This window comes from Zonotrichia leucophrys, chromosome 4 (assembly GCF_028769735.1).
Source record: "Zonotrichia leucophrys gambelii isolate GWCS_2022_RI chromosome 4, RI_Zleu_2.0, whole genome shotgun sequence".
NCBI classification, from domain to species: Eukaryota; Metazoa; Chordata; class Aves; order Passeriformes; family Passerellidae; genus Zonotrichia; species Zonotrichia leucophrys.
Window position 1 is genome coordinate 11,362,765 of NC_088173.1, and position 23,898 is coordinate 11,386,662.

A 23,898-nucleotide genomic window follows, 5' to 3' on the forward strand; every position below is an offset into this window, starting at 1 on the left:
CAACCGTGTGTCTTGCCTGGTAACTATTAAAACTTCCCTTTTGAAAATAAATGGTTTGTTTATTTAAGAACAATTATATGACCATTTTGAATTACAACACTTTGACATGCTTTTCATGTGGTCAGAAAAATTTATTGCACAAAGAAAGGCCATGGAAAAGTGGTGGAAATTAAAAATACAATATTTGTATATTGCTGACAGTATGCTAGATGCTTCCTTGTTCAGAAGAGCATTCAGTCCAAATAAACAAAAACACATAACTGAATTTGAAGATGTACGAAGACAGATTTGATTCTTCTTCATTTTATGATTTACAGTAAAGAAAAGGAGTCAAATTTTATATCAGAATATGTCAAAAGCACCCTCACTCAGCCAAAAGATTTCATTAGGATTTATGTTGCAGTATATTAAAAATTATCATAGATTTTGTGAGCACTATCTGTAAATTTTGAAAGTCCTTTTTTTGGTATTGAAAACCCAACTTTCCTATGCACAAATCCTCCTTGTCTTTTATTTTAGTGGAATATGATCTGCCTTGATACTCTCCAAATTCATGAGTTAATCTTTCCATTTTAGTGAAAAACTAAAGATGTTTTTACAATTCCTACATAATGGCATTCTGTTTGTTTGGGGATTTTTTTTCCAAATAATTAAAGCTTTCTCCTCTTAGAGTGAAAAAATAATTTGAAAATCATTATGGGAAATACCATACTTAGAACATTTTTTCAACTACTCCAAAACTTCCATCACGTTATTAATAACCCATACCTACAGACATTTGCATAGTTACATAGGAACCCAATTTAAGTTACATGTAATAAAATCGAATAAAAATACTTTATCAGATTTTCTGTTTTAATGTTGAATTTATCCTACTGTCTCTCTCTCTCTCTCTCTCTCTCTCTTTACTTCCCTCCCTCCCCCTTACCCCCTTAGACACACACAAGATGGGCCTTCCTCCCAGATACCAAATGTAATTTGGTAAAACTAATTAAACAAAGTTCAAAATAAGCAGTTGCATAACTGTTCATTGTTCCTCTCATGCATGGGTACAGGGATGTGCTAAAGGCTAGAAATCTCTAGCACAGTATCAGTTGATACATCAAGAAAAAGACTGGATTATCTAGAATATCTGCTATTACCATAAAAAAAAGGGACCTTAAAACCTCTAAAACTGCAGATTTTCATTGGCACAATTTTTACATTATAACATTATTTTAGCTGCCTGAGCCCTGTTTTTTCTTCACACTTTTTTTGTTTGTTTTTGTTTAGGTGTAGCATGATTTATCTTATTGAGTGTGATTGTTTCATAAGAACTCTCTTTCTTCCCCCCATTTGTTACAAACATCCTCCCTCCCTTATTCCATGCAATTCTCTCAAGGATTCTTTACAAAATTTTGTTTTGGGAGGATGAAGATGGAAGAAAAAATTGCCATGCAGAGAGTTACAATTCAGCTGTCCTGTATTCATAGCAATGTAGTTATAAACTGACATTTACCAAAACTTAGTTTCATTATTTTAAGCATGATTGAAAGTGGCTGCCATGTTCAAAACTGTATTTGGACAGGGGAAGAGAGAGTGGCAGTTCAGCCACAAAAGCAAAATTATTTTAGGAAAGCAAGCTTAGGTCTATATTTTCTTTGAAGTCTTCATTTGCCCAGCAGAAATGGACTACATTTCATTGGATAGCTTTCTAGAGAATATTCCTATCTTCTCCAGGGCAGCAAGCACTTATCAGCAACTCTTGTTATTACTGGCTGTTAGAGTCTATTGTAGTGCCAGGCACAAAAGCCTTGGGTAAGCAAGTCTCTCTTACCATTATTCTTGTACAAGAAAAATATGGATATGCAACTTGAAACGGAGAAAAGCCCAGGAGAGCAAGTGACTGGACAGGACATTCAAAATTAGAGAGTTGTAAAATCTAACAAAAAAAAAAGAAAAAGGACAAAAAAAAAAAAAAATAATAAAAATAAAAAGAAAAAGAAAAAGCATTATGGTTACCAATAAAGAGAAAAGCATAATTACTGTCCATCTAAAAACGTTTTTAAATGTTTGAAAATTATTGAAATGTTGTGACCAGCCCTAGAAATGCCTCAGCAAACAACAGACAATCCACTTCTCTATGCTGTATTCAATTGATTGTACCCTGGCAGCACCCCTTGTCTTTCTTCAGTTCCCTGCCTCATTCTTTAAACCTTTTATGTACACTATGTACACAACACATGCAACCTTTACATCAGAGGGATTCACAGGAAACTCATTCCTAAAGTCTTGAATCTTTCCAAAGCAGGCATGTTCCATCCACTGAGTAAACCTTTTGCTTTTATTTGAGTAGGGTTTTTTGGTTTTTTTTATTGTGTAAGCACAATTACTTTTCATTTTGAGACAGCACAGTAACAATGCTGTTGTTTTTAAGCGTGAAAGCATTTGGAGTTACTGGAAATCCAAAAATTCGCCATCTTAATGAAGATGTCATTTTTCCTAGGTAAACACTTGCCTTTTTAAAAAAATACTTGGACCTATTAGCATTAATATTTGTATCTAAAGCTATCTTGTCTTTTCACTTACATCTCATAAAACTACTGGTTGCACAGGAATCATTCCAAATTTATATATGCATAGATTGAGAAGTAAAAATCTGCCCATTTTGATTTGGAATTAATTTCCTAAAAGATTAATCAGGTGAATAGTGTTAATAGAATATTTAAACAATATTAAATTCAAAGTCTGCCGGTCTGACCTTCATGACAACAGATTTCAGAGAATACCACCACCCGTGCCAGGTGTACCAAACAATCCCGTTGTCTGTCTTGGCAGTGTAGGGACCTCTGTAGTACAAACCATTCAGGTTGGCAGAGTGACACCTGGTGGGAAAGTAAAGGGAACCAGCAATAAGGCCTCCTGCTGAAAAGTTCCGTGCATTTGTTATTTATTTCTCTGTGAGTCAAAAAATTTTGCCACGCTGATGCCAGCCTAGTTAGACAGCTGCATAAATTTGCATTTGCGCATAAACAACAGGGTTTTAATTAGGGAAGAATTGCAAATGCGTTTTGCTTCTTTTAACCAAAAGTGCTGCTTTTTCTTTCCATGTTTTTTGACATTACTAGCCCTTGGAGTTTTTCCTGGTAATTTGTTTCAGTGGAAAATTTTTCCAGAGCTGTTCAGGATGGAAGACAGCAGGGCACACACCACACTCTGGGAAAGAAATACTGTTGTGTTTTTCTGTTGTTCCAGAGTAGCCCTCTTGAAGTTTTCCAGTTACAGCACATGGTATTTTGTATGAAAAATCCTGAATACCACCATCAGTTTGCCTGCCCACCTGTGGGCTTCTATTTACAAAGATGAATTCTGACAGCTAATTACATGTGTACCAATTCACTGGATCACCCGAGCTGGCATTTTATTTGACTACACAAAGTAGAGGGGATTTTGTTGTTTTTAACAGACTCAGGCAGAAATGCAGTTATAGTTTATTAAATACAGTTGTTGAAACAAACAGAAAACCTTAGCAAAACCCAAAAGGCTTGAAAAGGGAGCGGCACAACCTTGATACTTGCCTGGTTTCTACGAGAAGCAAGCTTAGATATTTATGTGGAGAGCAAACTGGCTGTTCCTTCTGCAGCACATTGTGATGAATCAGCTTGATTTATCTGCCAATTCAGTTATTTCAATATAAATGCTGTTAATATCTAGCTGTTGAACACCATGATGGATTCCAAAAGCAGACTTCAGAAAATATGCACGCAGAAAACATTCCAAATAACGTTATGAGTTTTGTTACTGGCAAATCTTAGTCTTTTTAGCTTTGCTCACACTTCATTAACAAAGTTTTTGAGAACTGAGATAAAATCTATGACAAAAACTCGACAGGAAAATGCTCATCTATATATCCTTATTTCTTGCTTACAATTTTTAATGTTTTAATTGAAAGCTTATAAATTATGGACATCAAAAGTGAGTTTGTTTTTGAGAATGACAAACTTGTATCAGAGCTGACCTAATCTTTCTAATCATACAAATTCTGCAATGAGGAGGCACTCTGCCTACTTTAAATCAAAACATAGATTTCATTAAAAGAATCATAAGAAGGCACACCATAATTTTGCCAACAGCAATATGAGCCAGTAAAAAGTCTTAATTAGTGTTGGGAAGCATGAATAGTGAAAATCAGAGTATTCAGTATCCAAGCAGATGTTTTCTAAAGTAACTGTACATACTAAGTTAACAACTGGCATGTGATATGATATTGTGAAAAAACATTCATTATTCACAAGTCAATAAATACCTTAAAGTTAGCCTGTGTTCCTCCTGTCTTTTCAATAGGCTAATATAAAGTTAAAAACTACACTGCAGTAGTTTCAAAAGTACAGTCAACTCTCAACTGTCCATGGATATTTTATCTCAATTATGTATTAACTCTCCATGGATATTTTAGCTGAATTATGTATTAACTGTGTGACATATGTAAAAGTTAGTTCCCTGAAGAACCCTTTGAATTCTGCCTGGATTTATTGACTCCACTGACCTCACATGAACATAGTTATGCAGTCTCTGGGGTGATTGGTAAGGCAGGAAACTTGAGTTAGTGATATCTGGCCCCAAGTTGTTGCCTAACAGATCCCTCTTAACATCCATACATGGTATAACTAAAAATGGGAGTGCTGGGAGAGAATAAGCTGCTGTCCAACTGGAATTATGCACTGTCACTACTTATGAACCTTTATGAACTTCATCTCACTTCTTATGAGCTACTTATGAGCTTTGCAATACCCTGGGTACTGGAAAGCTTATGACCTGCAGGTAGTGCTGGAGTGAACTCAGCTCTGTGGACTTGCATTCAAGATAAAAATCTCTGCTGGAGCTTTGCTTACAAAAGGGGCCATTTTTCTGCAGAAGTCCAGGACAACAAATGCTGAGCTGGAGCGAGACTGGTGGCTTGAAACTAACTCTGAGCTACTTCCATGTGGCCTCACTTGTGTCACGTCCCTTGGTTTTCATATTATCTGGGCTCTTCTGTATTTCATTAATCCTGATAGCATAGAGCTGGCTATAAACAATTCCTTCATAGCTGGGAGCTCTTATGCAAACCAGCCAAGAGCACTAATTCCTTCTATATTTGCTAATCTGTGCATGACAAATATGTGTTTCTGAGTGCTTTCCCTTCTCTGCCAGTACTGTCCTTTTGAGTAGGACTTAATGATACTGACATTTTCTAGTATTTTGCAATGTTCAGTTTTATGTTAGGCTTAACATTAAAAATTCAATAACAAAGCAGTGAAATAACACTATTAGTGACTCACTTTCATTATCAAGCTAGACTGTCACTTTAAGAGCATGAGCTACACAGCCATAATAAGAACTAGCCTAGTAGGAGTCAGCTATCTTTAGAAGTTATGTAGCACCAACACAAGGTATAAATAACTGTCAAGTTCCGCTGTGCAGCTACTTTTGCAAAGTGGTCATTCTTTTGTCCAGGTCAATCCAATATTAAAAAAAAGTTTTTAAAAGGCAAAAAAACTTATTCAGTGGTCTAAAAGTGATTGGTAATTCAGTATTAATGAAATCCATGGCATGATATCAGTTTTATGTGATTTGAGGTCCAGATACTCCTTTAAATTTACAAAAGCTCTGATTTCATGGGAAAAGAAGCTCCAACATAGTTGCCTTTCCCTTTTATATCTTAGTTTTCCTGAGAAATGCAAAAAAAATATTGTCTGCATGTGACTTTTTCCAAGTCTCAGACACTCTGCTGGCTGACTATCCATGCAAATATATTAAAATGTATTAAAATAAATACTTAATTGTGAAACACTGAGTTAATAGCTACATCATATCAGTTAGGGTGGTCACTGACTGCTTATGAAAACAGAATTTGGCAAATGAGGAGTTAAAAAGAGAAACAAAGGATGATACAACAGAAACAATGGAGTTGATCCAGCCTGGCACCTCTTGCCAAGTGAACTGAGATCACAGTGAGAGAGTAGTGTGCCTCCCTGAGCTGTATTTTAAACCTCTCTATTACACAGCTGATTGCAGAGCTTCTTTTGTGGCTATATTTATTTACTTAATTACAGGAAAGAACACAGCTGATCTGTACAGGCTAAGGCTACCATTTTTATCCTTTATTTTTGATTTGGTATATTGCATGTTAGTTGAATTTTTAAATTCTCTTATTCAACCGTATTTAAAAAAATCTTTCACTCAGTCCAGACATGCACACTGACAGAAACTGAGTGGACACATTACCATCTCCATTTGGAAAGAATAACAAGAGTGAGGTACTGTGAAGTGAGGTGAAAAAAATGAGTCTTGATAACCTGGCACTAGTTTAGCTTGTCAGATATTTGCAGTGCTGCCATATCTGGTCTAGTGCAACACAAGAGAAATGTGAGAATGAAGTACAGCAGAGATGTATCTGCAAACTCTCCGTGACCTACTTGTGTAAAATCTATTTACCTCAGAGGGGTGGAATTATCTCCTCCTCACTGCCTGACAACAAAGATGACCTGTGGCAAATGCCATTGTCACAGACCAGCCTGAGCTGCACAGTAGGTGCTGTCCCTTCTAAGGTGAGCCTCAGTCTTACCAGCACTGAGATCTCTGCTAGGGGACAAGGGCACATTACAAATAAATGAACAATCCCAATCTATCTTCTACCATATGTTATTATTTTATGAATACCCATGGAGCAAAATAGTTGACAGTACCCATATGAAATCAAAATACCTGTTAAACCACCAGCCAGCCTTTTCCTCTTCAGCACAGTTCCCTTCATAGTTGTCATTATCTCTGTCTCTAGTACTGAATTTCATTCCTCGATGATCAGCCCACCATTTTACTTCAGGATGAAATCCACCCGTAAGGGAATCACCAGCTGTACCAGAGTATTCACCACAACTCATCTCATAAGAATGCTAATAAAAAATGTGAAGAAAGAAAAGAAAATTAAATTCCTGAATGTCTTTAGCCCTTAGCATGTCAGAGAGTGAAACCACAAAGAAGAACCTAGCCTGTTCCATTTGCTGCTATTTTTATGCTAAGAAATGTCCTGCCACTTAGACATGATATCCTTAATACTGAAAGGCTGTAGAGATGCTTAACAGGGATAAAATTTATCATTAACCATATGTATAAATGACTTAATAAAAATAACATTAGGGCTAGTTTGCAGTATACATTAGCAAATCAGAACATCTTCTATCATTATTGTCACCCTGTTCTAAGTTCTTCTAAGCCTTCTGATGTTTACATTCTTGTAACAAACTTTCTCATGCACTTTTCTGTAACACTTTTTGTTTTGCATTCTTTTCTGGAGGAGGGGAAATGTGTGATGGACTGTTGGTTTGTCCAGTGTCATTGGAGAGGTGGCACTGTCACCCTCCAATCCAATCCACTGTCACTTTTGAAAATCTATAAATGTTGGAGTCTGAAATTAAATGTCCTTCTTTTAACCTTGGAGATTCCAGTGTCCTTGTTGTTTTGTTTCGTGTCCTATAGCAACACATTATTGTTGGTAATATCAACAAACATAGAAAAACTGCTTTTATCTATTTATTAACCGAAATTATTCATATCACTTACAGAAAGTATGAAATTAATGTATCAGAGTAAACCACTTTTATTAGGTATTTGAAAATTATAAGCATGTGTAAGAAAGAAAATATGGTTTAGAACCTTAAATTAAGGTTCTACACAAATCTTTATGGAAATTAGGGAACCTGTGTGTTTATTGTTTGCCTATAGAATCCACATTTAGTAATTTAATATTTTATTACCTCTTCTCCTGCAACTCTGAATCTTGCATACTGTGCAAAACGTCGTTCTCCTTCAAAATCAGTTAGATCAATTCTTAAAGTATAATTCCCTTAAAAAAAAACACAAATTATTTTAGTTAAGCTAGCCAATCTCACTGCTTTTTGGAACTGGGCTTTGCAGTAGAAGATTAAAAAACATGTTTTTATCATAAATCTCTATCACCTCAGCATATTTTATAGGGTTTTATCTTCTTTCTTTATGCATAGTAAAGCATATATTGCTATTCTTTGCCTTATTCACCTGAGTGAATTCTATTAAGCCTAGAAAATTTTAGAATTATTTCAATACAAATTTTCAAATGCAGGGAAAAGATTGTAAAAAAAATATGGCCTTACAGGTTTTACATTTTAGTAAAATATTTGAGGTGGTAGCGAAAGCATAGTGAAAACTCATCAATAAATTTTCACCTATGAAAATCAGATTTTTGTACTCTGAAAATTAATAAATTCATACTAGGATCACATCCTGGTAGCACTGATTTCTATATGATTTAGCCTGCTAAGCCAGTGGGTGAGTTTGGTATCTGCAGCAGTCTACAACAAAGCAGAAGTTAGCTTAAGTTGAGTGATTATTAGAAAGACAGAAATAACTTTCTACTCCTGGCCTCATCAACAGGACTGGATTTACCTCCATGTAATAGCCCATACAGCTAAAAAGCCCCGAATCAGTGTCTTGGTACAGCATATACCCATCTCTGGAGTGTTAGTGATGCTGGTGGAAAATGGATAGAGACAATTCTTTTAAGGTAGACTCCTGTCTCTCAGTATGCCAGTGGCCTAAGGACAGTTTTGAACCTTTTGTTAGAAAACATATATTCAAATGTGGTTTTTTCTGAAATTTAGAGAAGTCCATGCAGACTAACAACAGAACTCAGGATTTATGATAACAAAAAGGGGGAACAAAAAAATTGCCTGGAAAGAGCAAAGAAACAGAAACAATAAGACTATGGTTACAATACAAATCTTACCTTGATTAGTCAAATAATGAAGATTTTTGTTTCCAAGCCAAAATTCACCATTTTTCAAAACAAAATTTCCAAAGCCTTCTTCATAGTCAGCCCAGAGTCTGAAATGGGTATAAATTACTAAGTTCTCAAAAAAGCAAGTTTATTTGGATGTTTTATAAAACAATTTTAGATCACAGATTAACTCAAACTGGAAGGAACCTCAGGAGGCAAGCTAGTCCAGTGTCAGTCTCAGGCCAGAATCAGCCATGAGATCGGACCAGGTTGTTCAGGGCTTGTCTGTTCAGATCTTGAAAACTTCCAAGGATGGAGACTGCACATTCTCTTTGGGGAACCTGCTGACTCTTTTCATGGTGAAAAAGTTTCTCCTTATATCCAGTCTGAACCTCTCTTGTTTCAGCTGAGGTACTTTGTTTCTCATCCTCCCACTAGACATGTTTGTGAACATTTTTACTCAAAGAGCCCTCAGACTGCTTGCTTTTTTTTTTATTTTTATTTTTACTAATTGCAGAAGACAATCTTTCCCCATCATTAAGAGTCCTTGCTCCAACAGTTATTAAGGCATTTGACATTGAAGTGTCCTTGTGTCAAATACATATGTTGTCAGAAAAAGATCAGAACGGATGTCTCACAGAAGACAGCCAGAACCAGAAGTGGTATCCCATCTGGAGGCTGTTCCACAGAATAACCATTCCTCCCTTTTATCTGGGATAACAACTTACTCATTTACTTCTAAAGTTCAGATTTAACTTAGCACCATCTGGTTAATGTTTCTTCACTTTGTTTCCAGTTTTAATTACCAAATCTAGTACCTACCTATCAAAATTCTGGCTGCCATCGGAACGTCTCTGAAACACAGTCCAGCCACCTCCTTCAGACATGTCACAGAATGCAAAGAATTCCTTGGGACTCTGGATTGGTTTTATTTTATAAAATCCATTTTGCTTATGGCCTTCATTGTAGATTTCTGCACAATCTGTTCACACAACATTAATCGGACACATTTTTAGTCCTGTACTTAATGGCAAAATCAGAAATCAAGTCAGTAACAGTAATCAAGTCATGTTATGTAGAAGTCACATATGAACCACACTAATAAAGTGAAATGTCTCTGCAAACACATTTCTTTGACTTTTGGGTATTTTTTTGTACTTGTGTTGCTCTAAAGCTTTTCTGGCCTGTAATTATTTTGATATATCATTGAAAGAATATTTTCACATAGTGAAATATGACCATTTTTGTTTCTACTTGACTAGCAGAATAATTCCTCTGTTTTAAGTGGTGTCACTTTTAATTTACAGTGGTATCATCCACATTAGAATCCTGTTACAATCTTAAAATTACATGTAACATACAGTAACTTTTAAAAAGAAACATGCACTTCTATGTCCAGAAGTTCACAGAAATGCCAGAAACAAAAGTATGGAATCTCCATTTTTAAAAACAGAAACAATTGCAGGGCCTGATTCTCCTGTCCCTTCTATCAAATAGGAGCAAAAGTATACAGAAGACTACGCCCAAAAAGTGCAGTGTGTGTGTAAAATGATACCACTTTGGCTTGGCACCATTCACAGTCTGGTCTGCATTGCTGTTGATGAATATAATTTACAACAATAACAAAATTCAGAGCTCATATAAATATTACAGCAATATAATTGCATAATCTTATATTCTTTCCTCTAGGAATTAAGAAATGAAATGAGTTCTTTGTTTATATGTAATCTACATCAGGCAGTCATACAGAAAAGACATATAATTTTCAGCATTTCTGTTTTTCCTGGCTAAGGTAGAGCTGATTAAGGAATTCTCTGAATTGGCTGAACTTCCAGTCCTGCTTGGAACTTTATAAACTATTATATTTCTCTTCAGTGAAAGTGTCAGTGAAGATAAGACATAGAAAATAAACACTTTATACTGAAAACAAATAGCTATGCCAGAATTTGAATAAACTCTAATAGAAAACATGATTTAAATAACAGCTAAGTTGTCTTTATAGACAATGTGTGGTTGGCTTTGAGAAAATTAATTTCTTAGTAGGTAAGCAAAACACAAGCATATCTTAATTTTTAGCAGGTGTATATAGTATGGAATTTCCCCCTCACTATCTAACTCAATTTATCCAGCTCTGTTGATATTATAATGCTAGAGCAGTTTAAGAAAATAATACAGTATGAACAGGAAAGGCATTTTCCAAGCTGTAAAGAAAGTGAAAAATAATGGGGGGAAAATAATCAGAAACAGGAACAAGTTAGATCTGTTTATTAGAGTAACATTGTAAAAGAATAAATTGAGGCTTATGCTAAGAAAGGACAAATATCTTTCAGAGAAATGTGGCTTTAATAATCTTTTCAGTAACAAGTAAGTCAGCTCTAATAATAAAAATAAAGTGTTCCAGAATGCTGAGTACATAAATACACAGCCAAAATTTTTATGTTAGATTTGCAACTGCTTTTTATTTCATTTTAATGGTGTTTTATTATATTTGATGCCTTGAGATCAAATGTTATATATATTGGTATTTCTTCCAGCAGCATAAGCACTACAAGCATATTCAATCAAGGCTATTAAAAATAATAGTAGTTAAGACTTTCTAGCACTGGACAGCTAGAAACAAACACCACCTAGAAGTGAGTCTCCTAAACTGTATTTTCAATCCAACTATTGTTTTGGATGGTGTTTTATTATATCAAGAGTTTGGATGATGTTTATTATATACTTCCACTGTATTTATTAAAGGCCTTCCACTGTAGAAGGAGTGGATCACCACCAGAGTGCTGGTGAAATTAGAAAAACAACTTTAAACCAGGATTTAAAAGCTGTCATGTCATGAGCTGAATCCAACTCAGTGAAAATGTTATTAAAGTGAGATGCAGATGCCATAGTGCCAGGCTTATGTGTGTAAATATGGAGGTCTCAGGGACTTTACAGATTGGAACAAAGTCAGTTGCTTGTAACCCAGGAAACCACTTGAATGTATGAATGTGAACTAACCCTGTTGTTAGTTATTTTTGAGATTGCTAGAACTTCTGACATTAGTCAAAGAATGGCATTTAGAAATCTGAAGCTCCTGATTAACATTTTGTAAATGTCTATTATTGGCTTTTGTCTGTTGTATTGCTGAGATTTATGCTTGTTTTTAAGTTATGATTGTTAACTGATTGTTTTCATGTTATGCACTACTAATAAATCAGCAAACTTCTTAAATCCTGATTTGATTTCCTCAATCTGACATCAGCAATTTTTCCCTGCACAACAGGTCTAGGTAAAAGCTGAGCACTGTGTTTTAAACAAACATTCTACAAGGAGTTTTTAAAACAATATCTCAATAGGCCCAATTGTGCTAAAGCTTCTGGGTATCATTACAATGAAGGGAAATGAAAAGAATAGCTCCATTTCTAACCTGAATACTGTCTTGTTCCTCCCAAGTCAATGACACTGTTTTCATCTTCTCTCTCTGAATCTCTGTACTGAATCTCTTTCTTCTCTAAGAGTTGCATAATTTTTAACTGCTTCTGTTTCACACGATGCTCCAGAAGCCTCACCTGGCCCTGAAGTCGTATTTGCTCTTGAAAACATTTCTGTAAATCCTAGAGAGGAAAACAGATCTTATTGTAAAATCAACACATTTTATGTGATATTTAACATGTGACACAAAGAGCCAAGCAACCAAAACATAAATAAAATTAAACTTGAATAAAATATTTTGATCACAATTTCCCACAGACACTATGTTGACTTCCATCTCTGTTGCTACTTTGTTTAAAATTATTTCAAATGTTACTGCATGTAATATATAAAACATACACATTATGAACACTTTGCAAAGAGACCTTCTCTTTAGTGCTGCCAGCTCTAACTGCAAAGATGCAGCAGGGACTTTGGGGAAAAACACTAAAATATCTCTATCATCTTCCATGCACAGAGATTTTCTATCCAGAGAAGCCTGCTACTAATATTGTTCTAAAGGTTCTAAAGAGTTTTAAAGAAATGCAATCCACATGGATATGTTTTCAACTTCATAGTGCATTTTTGAATGCTTTTAAGTTACACACTTCTTATGATAAGAATCCTAACACTGCCAACATAAATATTGTTATGTTTTAAGCTCATTTTTGGCATGCTAAAATAGTCTCTAAGAAGCCCTGAATATACATGAAAAATAAAAGTTAAAACAAAAGTTAAAGTCAATGTTGTGCTGTGACTTTTGTACTTAATTTTGCCACGCAGAGTGGGTGAGAAATGTGGTAATTCTGATACAGTGTTACCTAGCACTCGCTTGACCCTCAAGGGCTGGAATAGTGGAATAGCTCTTCCAAATTCTGACATGCTGAATGCATGCTGAGCAATAAATAATTGGTTTTAGATTAAAGACTATGGTAAAACAGCCAAAGTGAACACAACCTGATCTGGAGAACTTAAATTAAAACAGTCTGTATGGTTTAAAATATATATTAAATAAATTTGATTTCAGTGGGAGGGAGAAAAGCCTTTGGAAACATGACAGAAGTTTTGCATCAGTAACACTGAAATTTTATATAAGCAGAGTTTAGTAGCTTGTAAAAGAGCACAACTAGTACTGTAAAGGCAAAATCAAAGGGTGACTTTCTGGAAAACTGACAGGTAAGATCAAATTTGCAATAGTTCTAAATTGGTGCTACCTTATTCATCGGGAACATTATTTACATGTAGACCTGCAATATTTGCCATTTATATGGAAGAATTGATATCTCAGAACATTGCCCTATCTCACCAAACTATAGAGATGTCTGCAATAGCATACTGCTGTGCATAGTGAGGTGCACCCCAGTGCGGTCTGCATACTTTAATTTGCATCAAGCTCAGGTTTCACCCATTGTCCATGAACACTTCCAACAAATTGTTCCATTTGTCTGCAATATTTAGTTCAACTGAAAAATTTGATCAACAATCCTGAAGACGGACTTCTGCCTCAAGTATTAGTGAAGTGTATCAAGAGACTTCCTTTAATTCATACTTAACTGCAATCGAAAGTACACAGTGAAATAAAAGAAGGGGGGAGGGAAATATACGTATACATATGAAAAAAAATACATATTTTTTCAGGTCGCTGACAAGCTAGGCAGTTTGTCAGCGACCTGTCCGAGAGGGAAAGGCTCAGCCCGCTGTGTTCGGGCTGCCCACGCCGGGCAGGTCGGGCCGCTGTGCTGAGCCCCGCCGGAGCCCTGCGCCGATGCTGGCCCACAAGGGGACGCTGTAGGGCCACAGGCACAAACGCCCTTTTTAGAGGGACCCAGCGGCCAACGACCCAGTAGTACCCCAAAAGTTCTATCTGATTTAAGAACCTTCGCTTGAAAATGTTTTTTCAGTTGTTGATAGCTATGCGAGATGCTTAGCATATCATCCTTTTCTTCTAGCTGGAAAGAAGAGAAGAAAATAGGTAAATATATGGGCATGCAAATTTGCTACAGTGGCTTAGAGCGATGGTACTTGACTGTATGCACTGGCTAATGTGGGACATGTCGCATGTTACAAAGAAAAGATGCACTATTTTTTGTGCAGCCTCTCCAGGGCGGTGTCTGCAGCTTCACACAAACCCTTCACAAAAGCTGAATTTTGTACTCAGTGGAAATTGATTCAACAGGAGATTCAGAAAAGGCTTCCTTGACAGGTGACTGCAAATTGTCAGTCTGGTCCTCTGTGAATACAGAAAATTATAGTGCAGAGATTTAGAGAGAGAGAGAGAGAGAGAGAGAGATAGGTGGATTGAGAAAGAGTGAATAAATTAAAAAAGTATTGAAAAAATATTTCCAGGCTCACCCTGATGAGCTAATGCTAAATATAAAAGAAAAGCTGTCCAAAAAATCCCAAGTTCCTGGTCAGACCAAATATTTATTCTAATCATACTAAGTTAAGAGTGATAAAGAAGCCACCCTGCCACAGTTACCAGTTTTAGTGAGAAGCTTAGCCTGTGTCAGTCTTAACTCAGCCCTCACAAGCTTGGAGAACACGGTAACATGCAATAGGAGAGTCCTGGAAATGGTGGCCCCCATTGTCAGGCACTCACAATTTCCCAGACAGGACTTCGGGTGGGCAGCCTCTGTGACAGTGGCAGATCTGAGCCACAAAGAGCTACCTTCCATTCTGCAAAGAGCAAGGGACAGGGCATTTGGGAGAGGCAGCTACAGGCAGCTACACATGATTCTTTCAGGTGAAAGAAATGCCTCTATCAGTTCCCCTTTCATACTGCTAAAAGCCATTCTCCTGCTGTGGTTAAATTATATAGCACAAGTATAGAACTTCTTGAAAAAAATTTATCTTACTTTAGAAAAACTTGGTATCTAAATTCAGAGTGACACCACGTCATATACCACAAAAAAAGGCCCATTCCTTTGAACCAAAGTAAACACAAGTCTGCAACAGGCTATGTCTCTAAATATTATTTTTAAACTTGCATTTTAAATCCATCATTTGTTATTATTTACTTTAAAAATATAAATTAATTCATAAAAATAACTGTGAGCTGATTCTCATCTGCTTTGCAGACAATACACTCATGATGGGGTGAACAGTGATATATCTATGCTACACATTGCAGTTTCCTTATTAGAAAGGTTTTAAGCTCTTAATGCTTAGGAAGTGAGAGTAAATTAGAAGTGATAATCAAGATATGACCAGCCATACTGAATAATTACAGCATAAGAAAAGAAAAGAAAAATGCTTGAGCAGAAATAGTTTTGAAAGTAACCTACATATAAAAAGTACTGGTGTCTGATACTTTCTCTTCTTTCCCTGGCTTCAGCATTCTCACTAATGTCTCTCTGTCAACTCCAGACAAATCCCATTAGACTTCTGCTGCTGAACAGCAAAACCACAGTTCTCATATTTGGAATTCCATGTGTATTTTTTTCATGGGACAATGACAAGGTAACTGCAACTTAATTGGATCAATATGGCTTTTAGATCTTCAGTTTACCAGACTGTTCTTGCAATGTGCTGCTACACTTTTTTTCACAGGATAATCCTTTAAAAACCATTGAAGTTAAACCAATGGTTAAACCACTCCAGTGCAAAGCTGGAGTAATAAAATAGTAATAAAAAAGCAAAATGCAAATTACAGTTCTCACATATTGCTATTCCATTTGTTATATTTGGACCAAAGTTAAACCACTACAATGTTGAAATACTCAAGAAAATGTGGATTTTACTGTGGCTATCTCCAGTGGACAGTGGTGCCCACTGACTGAAAGCAGACTGAACACAACCTGTTCTGTCTGTTTCAGTGAAGCAACTGTTTGCACTACACATTGAGAAGCAATTATCTAACAACTGCTGACAGCTCTGCTCTTGGGCACACAATCCTACATTTAACCAGCTGCTGCAATTAATGTGCATTCACTTTCATTATTGTGTGAATTATTTAGCAGCCAGTGACCTTCCATTAAAATTATTGCTACAAATTGGACTCGGAATACTTAATGAGAACTATAAAAATACAAGGTTTTTACCTGTGGTGCTATTTCGTCTACTTTTAATAGTATGAATTAGCTCCAAAATAACTCTATATTGAAATGAGTGTTTTAATTAGATTAAAAGGTGAAAATTTTGAGATGAAGTTCTGAATATTCCCAGTTTTTACTCAGAAGGTCAGCTAAGTCCAAAATATTCTAAATGAAAATAATTAAAAAGTAAGTAAATGCATTTGACTGTGATGCCTCTTTTCTCAGTAGGCCTCTGCAGAAATTAGCAATATTTAATATTTTTCTCCACTGAGCAGAAGTGATTAGAGAGTCATTCCCATTTTGCCTCTATAAAGCTACTTATCTGAACAAAAGTTCTCCATAAGGTAATGTAATCCACAAAAAATTGTTGTAAATTCAGCAACTACTTCCACCTAGGAGATTATGAATCAAGAATTCAATCCCTTTAGGTCTCTGCTATTTAGGAGGTGGATATAAAACTAGTAAGGACAGCCATGACATGCAGTGCAGCATTGGTGAGGCTAGAAGTATTTTAAACTGTGGAGTAAGTGTGATTTTATTAGGGTTTTTGTTGGAGAAACAGAATGTATAGGAGAGGGCTTTGGGAGCTTGAAGTGAAGGAGCTTTGATCATTGTTTCTGACTGTGAACTACAATGTAGTTACATGGAAACAAGTAAGAATATGAAGTTATGGATTTTGTTTGAGAAAAGGTTGTAGGGCCAGTGGACAAAGTGGGAAAGGACGGAAACATTCTGCATGCCAGGTGTCAGTGCCCAGAAACAGCACTGCTGCAGCCACTGCTTCAGGAGCTCCTGTGCTTCGCCTTTCTGTAGCTATGCTGCTCAGAACTACAGGTGCAATTCTGAGTTAGCATTACACCTGAATGGCAATTGTGTGCCTCTGTACAATGTGCCTCCATGCACCATATGATACCTGTTCTAGGGAAGATTTATTGCCTCCTTTTTCACATCAGATCCAGTCATAAACTGAAAGGATTTCTTTTTTCGGTGCCATTACCTAGTGATGGACCTTCCAGTGTAAACTTATGCATTTGTTTCCTCTTTCATTATTGGAAACTTGTCCCCACTAAATACTATTTGAAGATATTTCCTTATTCTTTCATTTTTTTTTAATTCTAATCTTTCCCATCAAAGGTTCTGCTATTGTATGTAGAGATTGTGAGCACTATGGAGGGATGTGCATTGTGAGCACTATGGAGAATAAGATATGCAGTATTTAGAAGAAACTCTAGAGAAATATTTAATTACTAAAACTTACAGAGCTGCCAATGACATCCATCAGGCTAGCTGCAAGGACAAAATCAATCATTATCAAAATCTTCATTTTGGAAGCTGTGAAGTAGAGGAACAAAGGAAACACTAGTTAACTTAAACATTAAAATTTACACTTGACATCTTAAATCTTATTAAAAATAATCTATTTAACCTATAAATATTTTCTTGCAAATTGTAAATACAGTGCACATGCAGGATTCATTACAAATGTCTAAAATAGTCTGATAAAATACAACTCCAAAAGCCAGTAAAATGATAATTTATTCTTTTAGGCCACTTTATATTAGAGCTCTCTGTGTATTTCAGGACAGAGATTCAAGATTCAAAAGCACGCATTTTATTTTCAGGACAAAAGAAGAAACATTTTAAGCAAGCTGAAGAACGGAGAAATATTCCTTGTTGGTCTTTTAAATTTGTGAGAAAGATCTCCATCATATTCAATTAAATTCTGAATTGGGCTAGTTGTCCTTGATCTAAAGATTTGTGCAAATTTTGTGCACCAGGAGAGGATCAAGATAATTTTACTGTCATAGAGTAATTTGGGGGAAAAATCCAAAATAGTTACCAGCTTTTATTCTAACGGTGACAAGAATGGCATCTTTAAAATGATAACTATGGATACTTTGCACTTTAGGACCCATAGCACTTTAAACTCCATTTTTTCATATGAAAATTATTTTATGGGCCAAACCAATCACCACTGTATCTGACTGCCTTGAAAATGTTAGCTTATAGAACTTCAAAATAATTTTGTAAGACAGATGCGTGCTTTTCACAGAGGAGAAAACAAGGCTGCCAATCAGTAAAATATTTACAAAGATTATACATAAACTATTCTGAATTAATTACTTAAACTTCTGCAAGCTATCAACTGAGGAATTTTTTGTCTTTTGTAACTATGAATATTTTCATTTAGCATTGTTAACACCTAATTAAACCAGAATATGTGTCTACTCTGCTCTTCTTACCATGGAGATATTAAGAAAAAGATCTCCATGATCATCAAGTTGAACCATTACTTAATATTGACAGGTCCACCACTAAAGCCTGTCCCTAAGCACCACAACTACATTTTTTGAATTGTTCCGGGGATGGTGACACATTTAAAGCATTTGTAGTTAGACCAAGTGTAAAACTTCTAATAGTAATTAATGACTCAATTCCAGCATGTGTTTATTGAAAAAACAACTTTATGAAAATTTCCACTCATATTTCTACAGGAATTAATATAAAATATGAGTGGAACTTTGGCAGACTGTGCTTTTTACAGTACAAAGATAAGCAAGGTGCTTAAGAGAAGTATGTTGTAAGTTTGTGCAAAATTGGACAAGTCCAACTGTATTTTCACCACTATCTGAAAACTTCATGCAAAACCAGAAATTACAACCCAAACAAATCTCAGATTTCAACACTTACCTATAAAATACTTAGGATGCTTTTTAAAATTATAGCTAGTAAAATTACATTAGTAGTTATAGATATTACAGTCACTTCTGCTTTGAAAGCAGCTGTTGCCATCTGTTGGGATGCCACTGGCTGTGACAGGAGTGACCAAAGAGTACATTAGCTATCTGGACAGCCTGCAAATGATCTGTGTCTGCTGGCTGCTAGCCTGAATCCTTGCATATTTTAAATATGTTTTCTAAGAGAGAAGGGACTCTATTTTCTTCACTGAAAGATTCATATTTCATATACTCTACTTCATCCCTGTTATTTTAATTATGAAACCACAGTATCTTCCCTCACATTAGTCTTAGTATTTGAACTGTTCTATCATGATTTCACTGACTGTGAATGCCTGAATACCACAATCAATCTTAAAATAAACCCCGATCTTAAATGGATTACACAACTTTACAACAGTATTATTTTTTAGAAAAGACTATCAAGTAAATCTTGGATACTGCTCAGAGAAATTTATGTGAGTAAAAAGAAACAAAAAAAAAAAAATAGAACACAGTGAGGCTCAATCAAGGCAGGTAAGAACCTTACAGCATGTATGAGCTGCTATGACCAAGCTGCACAAAAAGAATGAATACCTGAGGAAGTAGAGTGTGTGCAGTTGCTTTAGTTTGTTACCTTCAGATGAAGTCACCTTTCTATTTAGGGATGCCTCTTTCAATAGAATGTTCCTCTTGTGGGAAACTTCATAAGGGCTGCACTTGGGAGACAGCATGTCAGCTTTAGTGCTGAACTAAAACATGCTCAAATAACATAGCAAAATATAATCATAGTCTCATAATTTTCTAAATTTGACAATTTAAATAAATTTGTGAAGATATTTTAATCCTGGAGTTTCATTTTTAAGAAAGAAAACTGGATAGTAAGCTCAAGATAGAGTATTAATCCTGTATCCACTCACAATATAAGCTCACTATGAATGTAAAACAAAAGGCTTATAAAAAAGGGGAAACTGAGGCTTCCATTTGGCAGATCTACCAGTCAGACACAGGGAAGGCTGAAACAGAGAAGACACAGGGTAAAAAAACCCACAGAGGGACCTCTAGTAATTAGGGGAAACCAAAATCTTTATGCTGCTGTCCTCCAAAGAAAGGGTGAAGGTAAAAAAGACTAGGAAGAGACCTGAAAATTCAAGTTCTGAAAGGAAATGGGTGACTTAAAAGCATTTCTCTGCTTCTGTCACTGCCCAGCAGGCAGACCTAGACAAGTCAGAGGACAAACAGCAGTGCTTGCCCTGGACCTCACACCTTTAAGCCAGATTCTCAGCAGGCATAAACTCCTGCAGTTTGTCTGTCTCACAGTTGCAGTCACATGAGATTCACTGAGAGGTCAACTTTACAGTGACAAGAAAAGTGGTAAATAGGGTCAAGCCCCTTACACATTCAAAGCACTTTGACACACTAAAACATCAGGTTTGGACATGGAATTAATGTGGGTACTTTTTACTTAGTTACCCACATTTCTAAAAAAAAGTTTCAGTAGAGGTTGTGTTAGTAACAGTTCTCTGAAGGTGCCCATCCACAGTATTCAGTAACAGGGAAAGCTGAAGTTCTGCTCAAGGGAAGCTTAACATCTTGCTCTAGGAAGACTCCTTTGAAAGTCAGTTTCTTAAACAAATTTCTTCAATCCTTTAAATATTCACTCCTTGTTATATAGCTTTTTGCTGACAGTACACAACTGAATAAAAACTTTACCTCACAAAACCTGCAAAAAATTACAAATTTGAATCACTCACAGATGAACCTGAAGAGTTAACAACTGTTGAGAGACTTCCAAGACTTGTTTTATAACACCTGTGTCGATTTAACAAAAAGGAAAAAAAACCCCAGAGATTTGTACAGGGGATATCCCTTTCCAGGAAAATCTTAATCTCAGACAGTACACATGTGGATTAATTATCACACACCATATGCTAGAGTGAGAAAAACTTGGTATTTTATTTTCAAGTTGAAACACAAGCCCTTAACAGTTAGCTGAAAAAAAAAATCACTTTCTGTTTGAAACAATTTAAATTTAAGTGCAACTCTTGTGAAACCTTGAAATTTTATCCCTGGAGTTACTCATTTCTTCCAATATTACACCTGGAATATGCATTGTACAGTTAGGCAGAATTTTTTTTCCGAAGCTATGAAATCAAAATTCTAGAAAGATATCTTTTTTCTTCTCTGTGCCTAGGCTTTCTTTAAAGGATACACACACAGTCAATCCTATATTCAAATTTCCCCTGAATATGATATTTTTTCCAAGTCTTTAAATAACAAATTACTGAATAGATTTGATGACACTAAAGAAGTTCTGTACTATAAAAATTTTGAACCATTAGAATGTTCTTAAGTTTTTTGAATTTAAGAGACAGCAAACTAGATGAAATACAATGCCTGTTCCTTTCTGTTGGCACAGTGTCAATAAGACTTGCATTGCTAATAAATACAGTAATAGTAAGAGAGAATCTGCTGAAAGGATAGAAAATAACTGGAAAAATTTTTGTTTGTTTTCTTAAAATTTGAATTATTAAACTCATGCACAGATTTGGCTTTGTTTAAATTTGGTGGTGTTACAAAAATTGCCCTGTCTTCCTCATCTCAGTCATGATTTTATTTACTTTTAGGTTCTAAAAGCAGCCTTGTTCATATAGCCCACAGTATTAGAAATTTAGAAACTGCAGATTCAAATGGTGGGTTTATTAACTAACTAGAAATGCAGGAAAATACCTAGATCCTGGTAAAACATTCATATATCATTATCAATACTGCACCAGTTATATGGCCTTCAAAAAACAAATTACTTTTAAACCATAACTATAGAAATTAGCCACACATCTTCCTTCTTCACTCATAGGTACCCTAAATGTTTACCTTTAACTTCTGGACAGAACCCAAAGTTGTTAAATCTTCTTAAACTGCAAATAATTCCAGAGCCCTTCCCAAGCTGCGATTGTTTTTGCTGTTAAATTCTGCCGAGTGGAGGCTTACATCTGCTATGAGTCACGGGGCTGGAATGCTGCTGAGAAGTTCCAGTTATCAAGACTAAATTGCAACATAAGAAGGAGATGATGGCAATTCTGTGCCTAACACAACACTTCTGAAACAAAAATAAACCAAAAATAACAAAGGATCATCTATTCCCTTTCACTGTTGTGGTTCAAGAAATTGCTCTCTGTATCATACTCAGCTTTATACTCCAGTCCTTGCCATAGTCACAGACTAAATCTCTGAGGCTTCAGAGGTATATAGAGAATGTAACAGACTCAATAGATTTAAGAAAAAAGCCAATAATCACTCAGACTAGAAGTTACATGTCAGAAGTGTAACAAAAAAAAAGAAATAGGCTAAATAAAACCTAACCCAAAATAACAAACATAGTACAGATAAATCTGAAGGGAACGAGAAAAAAGTACCAAAAAAACCTCGTCTGATATATTTTTTTAGTTAAGGCACTGGGAAGCACAATGTCTCAGTGACTTTGTCAGACAAAATCATTTTCTAGACCAGCTTTTCAGAGCCAGATGAATACATCAAAGAATGTTTTAAAATACAGTCTGAGTATTTGCCCTTCTTCTATGCTGGCTCTTCCCAAAGAATTCAATAAGTGAGTATGCTTAAAGGAATGTGCTGGAAAAAAAGAAGTCTTAAGGAAATACTGAATAGCAATAAAATGAGCTTTACATTCCACAATCTAATCATAGAATGTCCTGCGTTGGAAGGGACCTTAAAGGTTACCTAGTTCCAAACCTGCTGTGGGCAGGGACACCCTCCACTAGAACAGATTGCTCAAAGCCCCATTTAGCCTGGCCTCAAACACTTCCACAGATGGGCATCTACAATTTCTCTCTTCCACCACCCTCACAGTAAAGAATTTCTTTTTAATATCTAATCAAAACCTATTCTCTCACAGTTTAAAGTTCTTCCCCCTTGTCCTGTCACTACATGCCCTTGTAAGTGGTCTCTCTCCACCTTTTTGGAGAATGACAGAATGTTCTTAGTTGGAAGGGACCCACAAGGATCATCAAGTCCAGCTCTTAAATGAATGGCCCATATGGGGAACAAACCTGCAACCATGGCTTTATTAGCACCCACCCTCAGTCCAACTAAGCCAATCTCAGGGTCTTTCATTGTTCTCCATGTACCTCCTACTGAAGACTAATACTTGTTGCAAACTTCCTCAGAATAATTTCTGCTGCACTATTTGGAATCTGGTTGCCTGGCAGTATTTCTCTTTACTCTTACATTACACCTACTAATTAAATTCATATTGTGAATTTCAAATCTTTATTAATTACTCCTGAGGAAGTTACAGTAAGAATCATTCAAAAATTCAAAATCATTGAGCAAATAATTTTTACTGAGAATCTTACTATGACTAATGACTGTTTCAAAGAGGGACATACCTGTTCATAGTTTGATTCCTACCCCTTGGTTACTCAGTGGGAGGGCTCTGAATTTGGAAAGTGGAAAAAAGACATGGCATTTTACAGTTGGATTTTTAAACAATAAATAAATTAAATTAAGAAAATAAAATAACAATTTATTGAGGGTTATAAGGAGATTGACCATCATTTGAGGGCTTTAAACAAAGACTAGATGGCTAAAATATAAGACTATGGTTCAGTCAAACAAGAATTACATACAGTGTCAAGTCAGAGATTTGTGTTATTCAAGAAGTCTATATGCTACCACTCATCAGAATGGTTTTGTAAAAATAAACATACTAAATACAATATTTTCAAAGAATATACAAATGTATATCATCTAAGCACAAAAGGAAGAGAGAAATATCTTTTTAGACCTGTTGAATACATTCAATACTGGAAACTGGAAATGTTTGTGAGAGACTGGAGGAGATGGTTGGCTTGAAACACTTCAGGCTCCTGTGTGGGGAAAGGGGCAGATGAAGTCTTGCCCTGGC

At 35.7% G+C, this 23,898-nt stretch overlaps 1 protein-coding gene across 1 annotated transcript; it reads right to left on the reverse strand.

Annotated features, from left to right (window-relative positions):
• Window positions 1-1,963: 1,963 nt before the first annotated feature.
• Window positions 1,964-22,037, reverse strand: FGL1 (fibrinogen like 1). The gene is made up of 8 exons (XM_064710470.1): window positions 21,849-22,037; window positions 17,516-17,589; window positions 12,180-12,366; window positions 9,596-9,755; window positions 8,783-8,880; window positions 7,776-7,864; window positions 6,727-6,914; window positions 1,964-2,864 (listed from the first exon to the last, which is right to left on the reverse strand). Exons 2-8 carry the CDS (start codon window positions 17,579-17,581, stop codon window positions 2,705-2,707), a joined length of 948 nt encoding a protein of 315 aa, XP_064566540.1. The 5' UTR covers window positions 17,582-17,589; window positions 21,849-22,037; the 3' UTR covers window positions 1,964-2,704.
• Window positions 22,038-23,898: the final 1,861 nt, after the last annotated feature.